Raw genomic sequence first — 12,726 nt, forward strand, 5'->3', positions numbered from 1 at the left:
GAGCCTTACATTCCAGAATATTTGTCATGTTAGCAACCCAACATTATCCTTTAATGCCTGCTTTTAAATCATTCTTTCTGTAGTCTCTTTAGCATGATTTTTCTCTTCCTCTGTACATTTTCCTGTTCTTGAAAGAACTCTTTCTATATTTACAGTTGCGTATTTAATCCAATTCCAGCATTATTCTGCAAGGGGTGCTGTCTCTCTGAAAGACTGAACCCCCATTTTACCCCAAATCATCAAGCAATTAGTACCACCTTACCTTTCCAAATGATAAGAAAATAAATGTGATAAGGATGAATTTTATATGATATAACATATATTATTTGCCAACAATCCTTCATGCAGAAATAACTGTAGGAAATAGATGTGTCTTGAGCCCATGCTATCCAGTATCAAAGTTGAAAAGAAAATATAGGCATATCATAATGTTTGTACTTCAGATCATAACACACCTGCCAATATTACAATTAAATATCCTCAGGAGTAAAACAACTTTGGTAATGTGATAGAATATGAAACATTGTATTATGTGAAATCGGATAAACTTTGAAAAGAGTTATCATTCCATTTATTTTGCAATGATGAAAACATTGCAAAAGTTTCATCAAAATATAAAATAACCAAAGAGAGGCTATAGCACCATTTCCTGGTAATTTACCACTTGAGGAGATAGTACTCTCCCTTTAATCCCAATACCTGGGATTGGGAGGTTAAAGCAGTGGGGTGGGAAGAGCTCATATGATGCACCCCCTTGCACTCTTCCTACCCTCACACTGAATCAGCTCACCTGCTGATTTTCTTTTAGGTTACATTATGGATCATGTAGGACAAATTATTTTATGTTCAGTTTTTCCATCTGCAATTGCTCCAAAATTCAAAGTTCAAAGTGTGTCATACTGTAGCTGCAGTTCCTTACACTTGTAGCTATTTTTGTTTTTATATGTTAGGCCATAGCATTTGGAACAGTTTCATTCTCCTCCAGTGCATGTGCTTCGAAATTGCTTGGATATGCTGTCTTCTCTTCATGGCAGTAGGAAGAGGAATTTTGTCTTGAATTTGGTGGCAAGAGAATCATTTTAAACTGACATCTACCTTGAACAAATGTTCCCATGGTTCAAACAATCGTTATTCCCTGGTCACTGTGTAGCTTGCATGGGTGTGTCATGGCCTGTCCCCACCACCCAGCCCATCCAGCCCATTTGCCTGAAGCTTTCGGAGATTTTTTGAAGTTATCGCAAGCCTATTAGCTGTAAATTCTCTTTGGAAACTCCCTGTATCTGTAATGAGTATATCTTTCTTCCTATTTGCTCTTTCTTCCTATTTGCTCATAATTTTGATCTCGTTAATACTTCCCTCATTTTTCCTCACTTTCAAATGTGAAAAAAAACACATTAAATTGACCACTCATGTAGCCACCAACTACATTCAGTAATTATGAATCCTTCACTATATTTCCTCTCCCTGCACCCTTCTCTTAATTTCTTTATTCCTCTCTCTCTTTTTCCCCACCTAGTGTTCTCCCTGAACCTGAGCCATTTGAAAGTCAGGTGCAAATAGGAAACTCCATGCCTTAATACCTCAGCTTGTGTTTTCTCAAAATAAGATTATTCGCATACAACCATGAGCTGAGCTAAAAAGTTAACCATAACATCATCGGCTGTAACTGCCCCATCCACCTCCACTTTCTCTTTCACTTGTGATTCAAAGCAAACTACCCACTTAAACTGTTCATAGTTAATGCAGCCATTTTGGCAACCAGTGAAATGATGATATGCTTTGTCCATTATATAATACTTTCTAAATTCCACTGCAGGATGGCAAGATCTGAATATAAATTGCCCACAAGAATATAATTTTTTTTTTTTAATCTGAGAAGGCTGTGATTGCATAACAATAATACGATCTGCTCTGGTGACTAAAAACATATTGGCTATGATTTTTTTAAAAAATGAAAATAAAACACCCTTTTTTTGGTATCTTATTGTGCATGTGAAAACATGAAATTACTATAGTCCCTCTGAATGAGAAAAAAATTCTTCAGGAACTAATCATAATAAGAAATTCTTGGAATTATTAATGTATCCACAGCCACTTTGAGTAATACCTATATCCTTCCCTCTCATAGGTTGACCAGAGTCTATGCTAATCACACATTTACTGAAGTTGTTGGTGATCCCCCTAGTTTCAGACCCAGCTTGCCAATTTCTGGGGATGAGTCCTGCTAGGTGCTGCCGCTAATCATATGATATTGGACAGTGGCATTGTCAGTGGCAGAAACAGGGCCCATTTGTTTTTGTAAGTGAAGAGTTCTTGAAGTATAAGAATTAAGGAGGCACTCACTCTCAAGGTTGTGCAAGTGCAGGGTGCATACTTACACAACCCTGAGAGAGAGCGTCTCTTTAAACGTGGCCCCTAGGTGCTACACTAACACATTACGTTAGATTTTGAGCTCTTTAGCCTTAATAATTGGGTTTCTAAAAATTTATGCCATGTATAGCACCATGTCTGGCACACTGCGCCACTAAACAAAGGCTGATTGAGTATATATCTACCAGCCTCTGAGATGTAATTTTGGTTCTCAGCATAACATGTCATCACCCTGGCAGCCACTGTTACACTGGGAAAAGCCTAGCTTTGGAAGTAACTGAACAGCACATGACTGAGATTTGCACAAGACATGGATCCCTTCTGTAGTGACTTCCTCACCTGCAGAACTCGCATAATTAACTCCACCCCCTGGAGTGGTCGTGCAGGGTTAGTGTAATTCTGTACAGAGGTCCTAGCACATAGCCTGGTTCAATATATGTCTGCTCTTGTGATGATTTTATATTCCTATACCATTTTTATTACATTTTCCTTGTAATAAATTACAGTGTGGGGATTTTTTTCATTGGCATTTTTTATTTAGTTTTTGTAAGGTTTCCTTCACTTTAATTTTTCATTCTCTTTGAATTCATTTACATTTTTTCTCTTTATGTCACAGTCTATATGATTTTTCTGTTTTCTTCCATCTTCATTATTGAGTAATTAATATATGCCAAGAACCATGCCAGTAATGTAGGCAGGCTGGGTCCAAGGACCCAGAGGAAGGTCCTATAAGACCAACCCAGAGGGCCCTTGGCTTCACACAGGATAGAAATCAAACATGAAACAAAACAAAACAAACAAAACAAAACAAACCAGGAGTCAGAGAAAGTGAAAAGAAGATTTTATTGAATAGCACGAGTGGCAGAGAATGGCAGACAGAGTATCTGGGAGACTCAGAAAGGAAAGGAGAATGAGTCTTGTCATTGTTTGGGGATAGGGGTTTATATTAGAAAAGGGTCTAGGATACATGTTTCTTCAGCAGTCCAGGTAGGAATCCAGTCCAATCGAGGTGAATGTCAGGTGAACAGGTTATTCCATAAGGTAGCCGAAGCTGAGTCTTGATGCCAGTATCAGCTGAGGTTTGTTTGAAGCGAATGTCCTGGGACATGTTTGGGATCTGGCTTTTCTTAAGTGCTATCAGGGATTTGGAGCTTAGAACAAAATTCAGAGAACGATTAACTTTATTTCCCCCTTGAAAGGAGAACAGAGCTTCTTCGACTTATTTAGAGGTAAGATATAAAACATGATTATCGGGGCCCTGTAGAAAAACGAGATGGAGCTTTTCTAAAATGGAGTCTCTTCAGCTTCCATACTTCACTAGCTCCGTGACTGTGAAGGAAACTTAACTTCCTTTGAGGAATTCAGTGAGTGGGAGAAAAACTTCTTATTCAAGTTGACTGTTGCCTCAGCTCACATACAGGACATGATAGGAAAGAAGAGGGCAGCGCTAGCTCTTCTCTCATGCAGCTGACTCTCCTGCAGTCCTAATAGAGTAGACTCAGCTTCTCTATTCTGTTTAGTCTTCTGGGCATTTCTCTTTTGAAGAAACTTTTTTCTGTTTCCTCTGATTGACAGTTATCTTTCCTTCATTATATTCTCTTGATGCTATTTATTTTCTTTCATTCTTTTTTTAAAAATTTTTTTATTTGAAAGAGAGCATGCATGCAAATTGGGGGAGAAGTGGAGGGAGGGGCAGAGGGAGAAAATCTTAAGAAGACTCCCCACAGAGTCTGGAGCCTGATGGGACTCTATCTCTCCACCCTGAGATCATGACCTGAGCGGAAATCAAGAGTCTGATGCTTAACTGACCAAACAACCCAGACGCCCATATTCTTTTTCTAAATAAAACCTTAATTTAAAAAGTCCATTTCAAGTTACTTCAGAAACTTAGTCACAAAATGAACACTTGATTTCCTTGCATAAATACTTTAAGACTCCTACAGGGTCTATGTAATTGAATCATGGCATTGTATGTACCAGCAGCTCACCTGGTCTCACTAATAATAAATAGCTCTGTGTGCACAGGACATAAAAAGAATCAAAGCAGGCTCTGGGCCTTAGTAAGCCTTGGTCCTTTAAGGGCAGTTTCAGTAAAATATCAAAACTGTCATTGTGACTCAGAGATATCATAAAAAGTACTTGTGGCAAAAGTGAAAACATACTTTAGTCAGTTACTGAGTATATACTATAATAGTCCCCTCTTATTTGGGGGATATGTTCCAAGATACCCTCCTCCTAAAACCACAGATAGTTCCAAACCTGATATATACTATGTTTTCTCCTAGATCTACATACCTATGATAAAGTTTAATTTATAAATAGGTACAATAAAAGATTAACTGCAGTAACTGATAATGACACATAATAATTATAACAATATTGTGCTATGGTGAGTGCTATGAAATGTGTAAACCTGGCAATTCACAGACCTGTACCCCTGGGGCTAAAAATACAGTATATGTTTATAAAAAAATAAAAAAAATTAAAAGAAATTATAACAATAACCTGTAATAAAAGTTTTGTGAATGTGGTCTCTCTATCTCTTTTTCAAAATATCTTATTATACTGTACTCAGCCTTCTTCCTGTGATGATTTGAGATGATAAAATGCCTACGTGATGAGATGAAGTGAGGTGAATGATGTAGGCACTGTGATAAATTGTTAGGCTGCTACTGACCTCCTGATAGTATGTCCGGAGGATTATATGCTTCTGAACAAAGACTGACCATGTATCAGGAGGGGCCGCTATACATGCGAAAGAAATATCAGTAACCATGACTCATATAAAAATACAGAAAATATAAAAATAATCAACAATATGCTATTGGGAAGATTTGGATATAAATCAGAGACAATAACAGGAATTAAAAAGAACTGTATCTGGATGAAACATATCTATTATATAGATATGAAAAAATTAGAGGACGAAATCTAGCTTGGAGTAATAAAATATCAACTGTATTTTAGCTACTAGAGAATTAGAAATAAGACAATATTTGAAAGGATTTACTGCTCCAAGATACTGTCTGGAGCTTGTGATATATCTGCACTTGAAAGTAGTGACACAGATGGACTGATGGAGAAGATATGACATTCTAAATGGAAGGTAATATTCCTTCTTTCATTAAAACATATTAATTTGTTTACTATGTTGGTTCCATGTGAGAGCCATGGATTAAAACACACCCATATAAAAGGTGCACAAGCGTGCGCGCATGCGCGCACACACGCGCGCACACACACACACACACACACACACACACACTCATTCTTTTTTCTCTCTGTCTTTAAACTCTATTCTCCAATAGCAGCCAGAATACTCCTTGTAGAAAGCAAGTCAGGTGAAACACAAATTCAATGATGTTTCTACTGTACTTGAAACCTTCCCCCAAAACAAAACAAACAGTTATGTGGACATTAATGAAGACACAATGAAGGGCTGGGACAGAGGCTCTGTCCTCATTTTGCAGACTTTTATAAGAAATTAATAACAGAAAATTTTGGTGCAGAAGCAAGGACCAGGGACTAAGTGAATGCCTGTCTGGAGAGCTTATATTGCAAAGGTACAGGGGTAGGGAGGCACTAAAGTTCTATAAGTGGTTTAATTGTGTTTTTTTAAAAAGATTTATTCAATACCCATCCATTGGCCACCACTGCATGTTTTTGATACCTATTTGTCCCTTGATGACTAAATCTGAAAGCAATGAAAGTCAGCTTGGTCCCTTCTCTTGAGGAGCTATGGGCTATTTGGGTGATCTTGGCAGCTGTGTGCATGTTACTCTAGTGCAAAAAGAAATTAGAGCAATGTTGTATGATTAGGAGACAGGGACAAGAATTCAGGTGTAAAATGATAAAACCTCAGTCTAAAGGGGTGACTGAAAGATGGAAAAGACAAGTCAAGGGCTCCTGGGTGGCTCGGTCAGTTAAGCATCTGACTCTTGATTTCGGCTCAAATCATGATCTCAGGGTTAAGGAAAGAGCCCCCCATTGAGCTCTGTGCTGGGCATGGAGCCTGCTTAAGATTCTCTCTCTTTCCCTCTCTGACCCTCCCAACTCTCTCTTAAAAAAAATTAAATTAAAAAAAAAAGGCAAACCAAATATTACAGACGTGTATGCCAAAAGTACACATACTTGGTGGCAGAATAAGGAAGAAATCATAAAATATAACTCTATTTAAGCAGCTCCATTTTCATTATTTATTAAAGAGGTAAGCTAATCATTTATTGATTCATTTATTCAGTCATATAAAACCTGATTTGAAATACTTTCCAAGTACCAGCTAATCACAAGATCTACCCTCACTATTCATTCTGCATAAATCAATTTGTTTAGCATTACCACCTTTTGAATTTGTTGAATTAGTACCATTATTTTTATAGTAAGAGAAAGAGACAAAGCTGACTAAAGGGAGATGCAGTATTTTGTGATGGCTTTTACTATACTTTTATGCCAATTAAAATAAGAAAGCGGTATTCATTTACTCAATTTTTCTCACCTCACTTAAAAAATTATTATTTGGAATGTAAATTTCCCACACTTATTTTGAGGTTGTGAGGAGTCTTTTTTTTTTAAGACTTAATTTGATTCTACTTTCCAAAGTTTTCTGAAAGTAAATGAAAAAAAAGAAAAACTCACATTTTCTGAAAATATACTGTCATTTTTATTTTATACGTAATTCTAAGGTAGGGGGATAAATTTTGACCTGCTCTGTGAGAATATAGTTTTATTTTCACAAAGACTAGGGTTTATATGATTTTGAGGTCTAGCAATATTTACAGTTTGATTTCTGATTTTTCATATGTATTAGGGAGAACTTGTGCTTCTAGCCATGAAAGAGTAACAGAGCCCAGACTGCCTTTCGGTGTAAACAACTAGAAAACTTGACATAATATATGAAATAACTGTTCAGACATTGGAAAATGGTGCATGACCTTGATTCCAGGGAAGTGAAGGCAAATAAAACAAGGCGAACCCTAAAATCACTCAGGCTTTCTGCCTGGAGGCAATTTCCTTGTTGTTCAGTAAAAGAGAACAGAGAGCTTGGAGATCTTGATAATTAAAGAAGACAGAAATCAAAGTTCAGGAAGGCCAAGGCAGTGAGAATTTGTAGTGTGGTATAAGGGATAGAACTATTCAGAAAATGTCCTAGAAGTTAACATACAGGTTCTCTTAAGCATTTGGCTGAACATAGGTCTGCACACGAGTAGGACAAAATTCAAAAATTCAAGTGAAAAAAAGTTACTAGGGAGCTGGAATCCCTGAGCATACACAGATCCAGGAATTGTCTCATTTTCCACAAGCCAGAGTGGAAATACCTTGTTGAATACACAAGGGATTAAGTAGAAACCCCAGGGAGTCACACCTTAATAATGAGGCTTAATTATTCCTAGAGTAGAGACTCTTCTAGACTTCTAAAAGGTTAAAAACAATGCTCTAACTGAGTCACAAGCAGTTTAGCTGCCTGCCAGACCAAAGACCAGTACTTCTTCAAGGAAAAACATCCAGCACATTATACCTTATGTACACGATGTCCAGCATCTGGTCAGAATTTTCATTTCCAGCCACACCAATGATTATACTAATTGTAAATGTATGAAATATTTCAATAAAAAGCAGAAGTTCTCAGACTGCAGATGAAAGCAAGATCTAAATATGTGCTTACAAGAAAATCACTTTAAATGCAGTGTGATTTGACTTTTTTTGGTATCATGTCAAGTGAAATTTGCTTACCAAACAGATTGAAAATTGGAGAAAGTTTAAACTACTACTTCAATAATAAATGATTCTTCAGTAATTTTGGACTAGTAATTTTTCTTCCAACAATTTATGTAATCTTTTAAGTTCACTAGAGCAAGTCACAGGCCAATAACAGGATTGGTTTTCTTAGCAATCATTCTGTTTTTATATATATAAAGTCGCTCAGACTTTCATAATTATAAAATTCCATTATTCCTCAGATTTTTATGAGTGAATAAGAAAATAATATACAAGAACTTTTGTGGTTAAAAATTGCTCTTTCAGAGAAGAAAAATTTATTTTTATTTTTCTGAGGATAATACAACAAATGAATATAAATAATAAAATTCAACTGTTTCATTTTTTAACTCTGAAAAAGATAATGTCATCAATTGTCTTTATGAAAGATATTATTTTTGAAAAGCTTCCAAACCCGGTATAGAATGACCTGAAATTCACATCTGAACTCTTAAGATAATCAGGTATATTTGAATGCATGTACTTAAGGTTCCTTTTTTGAAGAATTACTCTTTTTTATTTATTATTATTATAGTATGAAAACAAGTCCATATTGAAATAGAAGGCTTTCTGGGGAAACCCTCTTTAAGGCATATGGACTATCCCTGTGTTACAGGTCATACGGAAAGGAGAAGTGAGTTGCTGCTGGATTTGCACAGCCTGCAAAGAGAATGAATACGTGCAAGATGAGTTCACCTGTAAAGCCTGTGACTTAGGGTGGTGGCCCAGTGCAGATCTAACAGGTAAGAAGTGCCCTACTTTAGATCTTGTGCCTGACTGTGGACCTTCTCAATATGCCCATTGTTTAAAATATGAATGAGCAACTCTTGTCTTTTTTGGTGTTTATTTTTACTGTGCACTTTTTAATGCTCATGTCAAAGAGCACACAGAAACCTTTATAAGTTTTCAATCGTCCATATTGAAAAGCAGGTTCATTTTTTTAAATCTAAATAAAAGTGTATTAAATGGGTATTCTGGTATGCCAGTTGCTTTCTGTTTTTCTTTTTTAAAATTTTATTTGAAGATATTTCTAGTTACCTGCATTTATGTTTGCAAACATTTCTCGAACATGTGTGAGGCAGTACTTTTTTTGCTTTAAATGTATCTTGCTTTATTACTTTATTTTGCTTAAAACTTATAGGGAATAAACATGTAAAAATAATATAAAATTGTTATTAATACAAAAGGGATATTTATAGTGCATAAAGTTCATTAGGCAGATAGGAGATGAAAAAAATTCCAGAGAAAAACTAGAAGATGGGAAAATGAAAGCCTATAACACATTTGGGGAAAACCACAAAATAAGTGTGTGGGGTTGGTTGATAGACACAAGGACCTAGCAAAGGCCAGAAATAAGACTGTTGGTGGATGATACAAGATTCTTCCTGACCTTTTCCCAAGAGTTTGGACTGTGGTTTTAAGCACAGGAGAACCACTGAAGAATTTAAATAGGCAAATAACACCTTGGTATTTGTGTCTCATAAAGATGCTTCTACTAGCTCAGACTAGCAGTCTGAGGAATATAATGAGATTGGATGAAAAACAGAAGCTAGAAACTATTGCATTGGTTCAAATGAGTAATTTCCAAGGGCGTGGATGAGGGCAGCAGCAGCAGGAATAGAGGAATATATGAATGCAAGAGATGGTTTATTAGTAAAATCAATGGGTATCATATGGATAGATTATGAGTTTGTAAATTTCATAAGAGTAATGTTCAAATACGTGAATTTTGTTTTCCACACACATGAGAGATATTTCACAAATACTGTTCACAAATTTTAAGAGTAATAGGGCCCATGGAAACTGTCATCTGAGTGAGTACATTTTGTCATGTGAGTAATCTCATTCCTCCTTTTAGAAAGGGGAAGTTGAGGCCCAAAGAGGTGTACTTGTGTGCCCAAGGTCATGCAAATAGAAGCAGAGCCCAGTTCACTGCCTTCCTGGGTATTATTGAAAATCATTACAAAGGGTAACATTTCTTATTGTTTTTTACTTTTTCATCTGTTCCCAAATAAGAATAGCAACTAAGAAATTGTATGACTTATTCAGAACACATCAAAAATGACTGGGTAAGTAGAACCAGGTCACATAATAAAAATTTTACTTATTCAGTGAAGAGTACCTTGTAAAATGGTAATCTTTGTTGGAAAAAGTTAATCTAAAATGAGGGTCAGAAAGCTTTTAGAAATTATTCAGTACAAAGACCTTTTTTAAAGAAAAAGGAAGTTAGATTAGAATACATTTGAAGATAAAAGCTGTATCTCAATCATATTTTTATTCTGTCATGGAAAACTGGTTTTCAACTTTAATATGCCTAAAACTTACCCAGGTATTACCCATTTGCAGAGATTCCTGTTCACCTGTTCTGAGAAGGGACCCTGCAAATTCTGAGGCACCTGGTTCCTGTCTCATCCTATGAGAAACATTATTCTCTGGCTCATAGTCTAGTGCCTTGAACACAACAGCTGTCTAATAAAAGTTCTATTGAGAGAAGTAGAAAGAAGAAGGGACTTACCTAAGTTCATGCAGGTCAATGGATTTGGTTAATAGAGAAGCCACTGTGAGAACCCAGGATTTTTATCCCTAGGTCTAACTTATATCCTTGTTGCATGCAATAGACTGGCTTGGAAAAGCTTTTTCAGCCACTTTTGGACAACAAGACCTCTCTCCCACTCATGCTGTGTCTCTGTTCACATCTTTATCCTCTTTCATAGTGTGTGCTTCCTGCCAGGCCTTTTTATATCAAATAGAGGGTTGACTTACTAGTCAGTCCTCTCTGTTATTTGACTGAGACTACAGCTGCCTGGGAAGAGGCTCAAAGACAAAGAAAGCTAGCCTTTCTCAGATTGATTTTAGAAATCAGAAGTCCTGGTTTTGAGGTGTAAGAATTTTTTTTTTTGTCTACATTTTTTTTGGGCTTTCCCAAATTTTTCCTAAGGCTCCTTTTTTACTTTGATTGCAGCTTATCTCATACCTGGTAAAGAACTTCTGTCCTTTTTTAAGACATCAAATACAAAAAAAAAAAAAAAAAAAAAAGGTTTTTTAAAAGATCCAATATGTTATAATAATGAACTCAAAGTCATATATTTTATTCTCTAGAGATCTTCCATTGTACGTATATTTTTTGCCCACAACCAAATGAGGATCACCATTGATTTAAGGCTCTTTCAGTTAATAAAGCATAAAAAAATAAAAACACTTTCCTCCACTATACTTAGATATTTAATGTGATTATTTTCTAAAATATTTAGTCTATCATCCATCACATGCATAAAAGTCACCTTAGCGTCAAATGAGTTGAACCAAGAAACAACTCAGACGGCCTTTTTTTTTTTTTTTTTTAACCATTTCTGATTTTTTTATTCAGATAGCCCTTTTCTAATAGCAAAATAGGCAAGTGGCTACTTTTGGAGCAAATATTTAATTATTGTGCCAATTTATGTTTAGGGTCTTTCAGAGAACAAATCTCTGATTTAGTTTATACTTAGTTTTAACGACACCTATCATTTCTGGATCCTTTCAGTCTTACACATGAATGGACAGTATGGTCTCATTTGCCACTCATTTGGTGCCACGTCAGGCTCAGAGCAAGTATGCACTACATGGCAATGTGGTGTTGGTGGTTGCCATGGTAGCAGTAGTTGTGAAAAGAGAAAACCCACAAGCAGAGAATACCAAAAACCAGTAGAAATACTCGGAGGAGTAATGCATAGCCTTTAAGTAGGTGTTTTGTTTTCACAGGTGGATTTCTCTATTTTTTGGACTGAATTTTAGTTAAAACGAGAAATCATTCTTCTTTAGGAAATGGTGTTTTTTACTGAAGGTAAAGGTTGTTAATAGGCATAAAATTATTTTATGAGATACTTTCCACACATGCTCCAAAGGCCCTAATATTAGTGAATAAATACCTGTTTATAAATGTGTTATTGTTTTCATTAGAATATATTATTTGTTGCTATAAAGAAAAAAATGATACATTATTTAGAGGAAGCACTTTCTGAAGCTGTTAATAAGTTTCTCACTTTTTCTTCTTAGGAAAATGTACATTTTAATTCAGCATTTAAATTTCACACTTTATTTCTTATGATGCATAAACAGGGATCTCTTCTGTCATGGTATAAAATTTGACAGTAGTTTAACAATTCATGAACCAATTATATGTAATCTGATGCTACTTATTTCTTTTTAAAAATCAAATAGGGTAAGAAGATTCCTCAGAAAACCAAACTACATTAAATTTAATCATTAAAATATTAAGTTATAGAAATTAATTTTTACTATTTTTCTCCACCCCAACAGTTGCTATGACCTCTTACACTATCTAATTACTTACTTAAATTTCATATTATACACTACCACCTTCTTTGTACCAAGCATTTTTTGGAGAAACTGGAAACATATACGTGAATGAAATAAAGTTTATAACCTGGGAAGGAGCTTCCTATGAAACTAGACAATTTTAAGTCCTACAACAGGAGTGTGTACAAATGTCATATGAACAACTGAGAAAAAAAAACAGTTATTTCTCCCTGCGAAGAAGAGAGGAGCCTTCATAGAGAAGGTGACATTTAAGTTGAGCACTGACCATGAAACAGAATTTCT

General features: G+C 35.6%; 1 protein-coding gene across 4 annotated transcripts in view; it reads left to right on the forward strand.

Annotated features, from left to right (window-relative positions):
* Positions 1-12,726, forward strand: part of GRM1 (glutamate metabotropic receptor 1) — a 429,394-nt gene that overhangs the window by 370,441 nt on the left and 46,227 nt on the right. For all 4 annotated transcript variants that reach the window (XM_047735126.1, XM_047735127.1, XM_047735125.1 and 1 more), the window contains exon 7: positions 8,741-8,867. In XM_047735126.1, the coding sequence (XP_047591082.1) occupies positions 8,741-8,867 (127 nt within the window). The remainder of the gene's footprint in view (positions 1-8,740; positions 8,868-12,726) is intronic.

Source organism: Lutra lutra, chromosome 6 (genome assembly GCF_902655055.1).
Source record: "Lutra lutra chromosome 6, mLutLut1.2, whole genome shotgun sequence".
Taxonomy (NCBI): domain Eukaryota; kingdom Metazoa; phylum Chordata; class Mammalia; order Carnivora; family Mustelidae; genus Lutra; species Lutra lutra.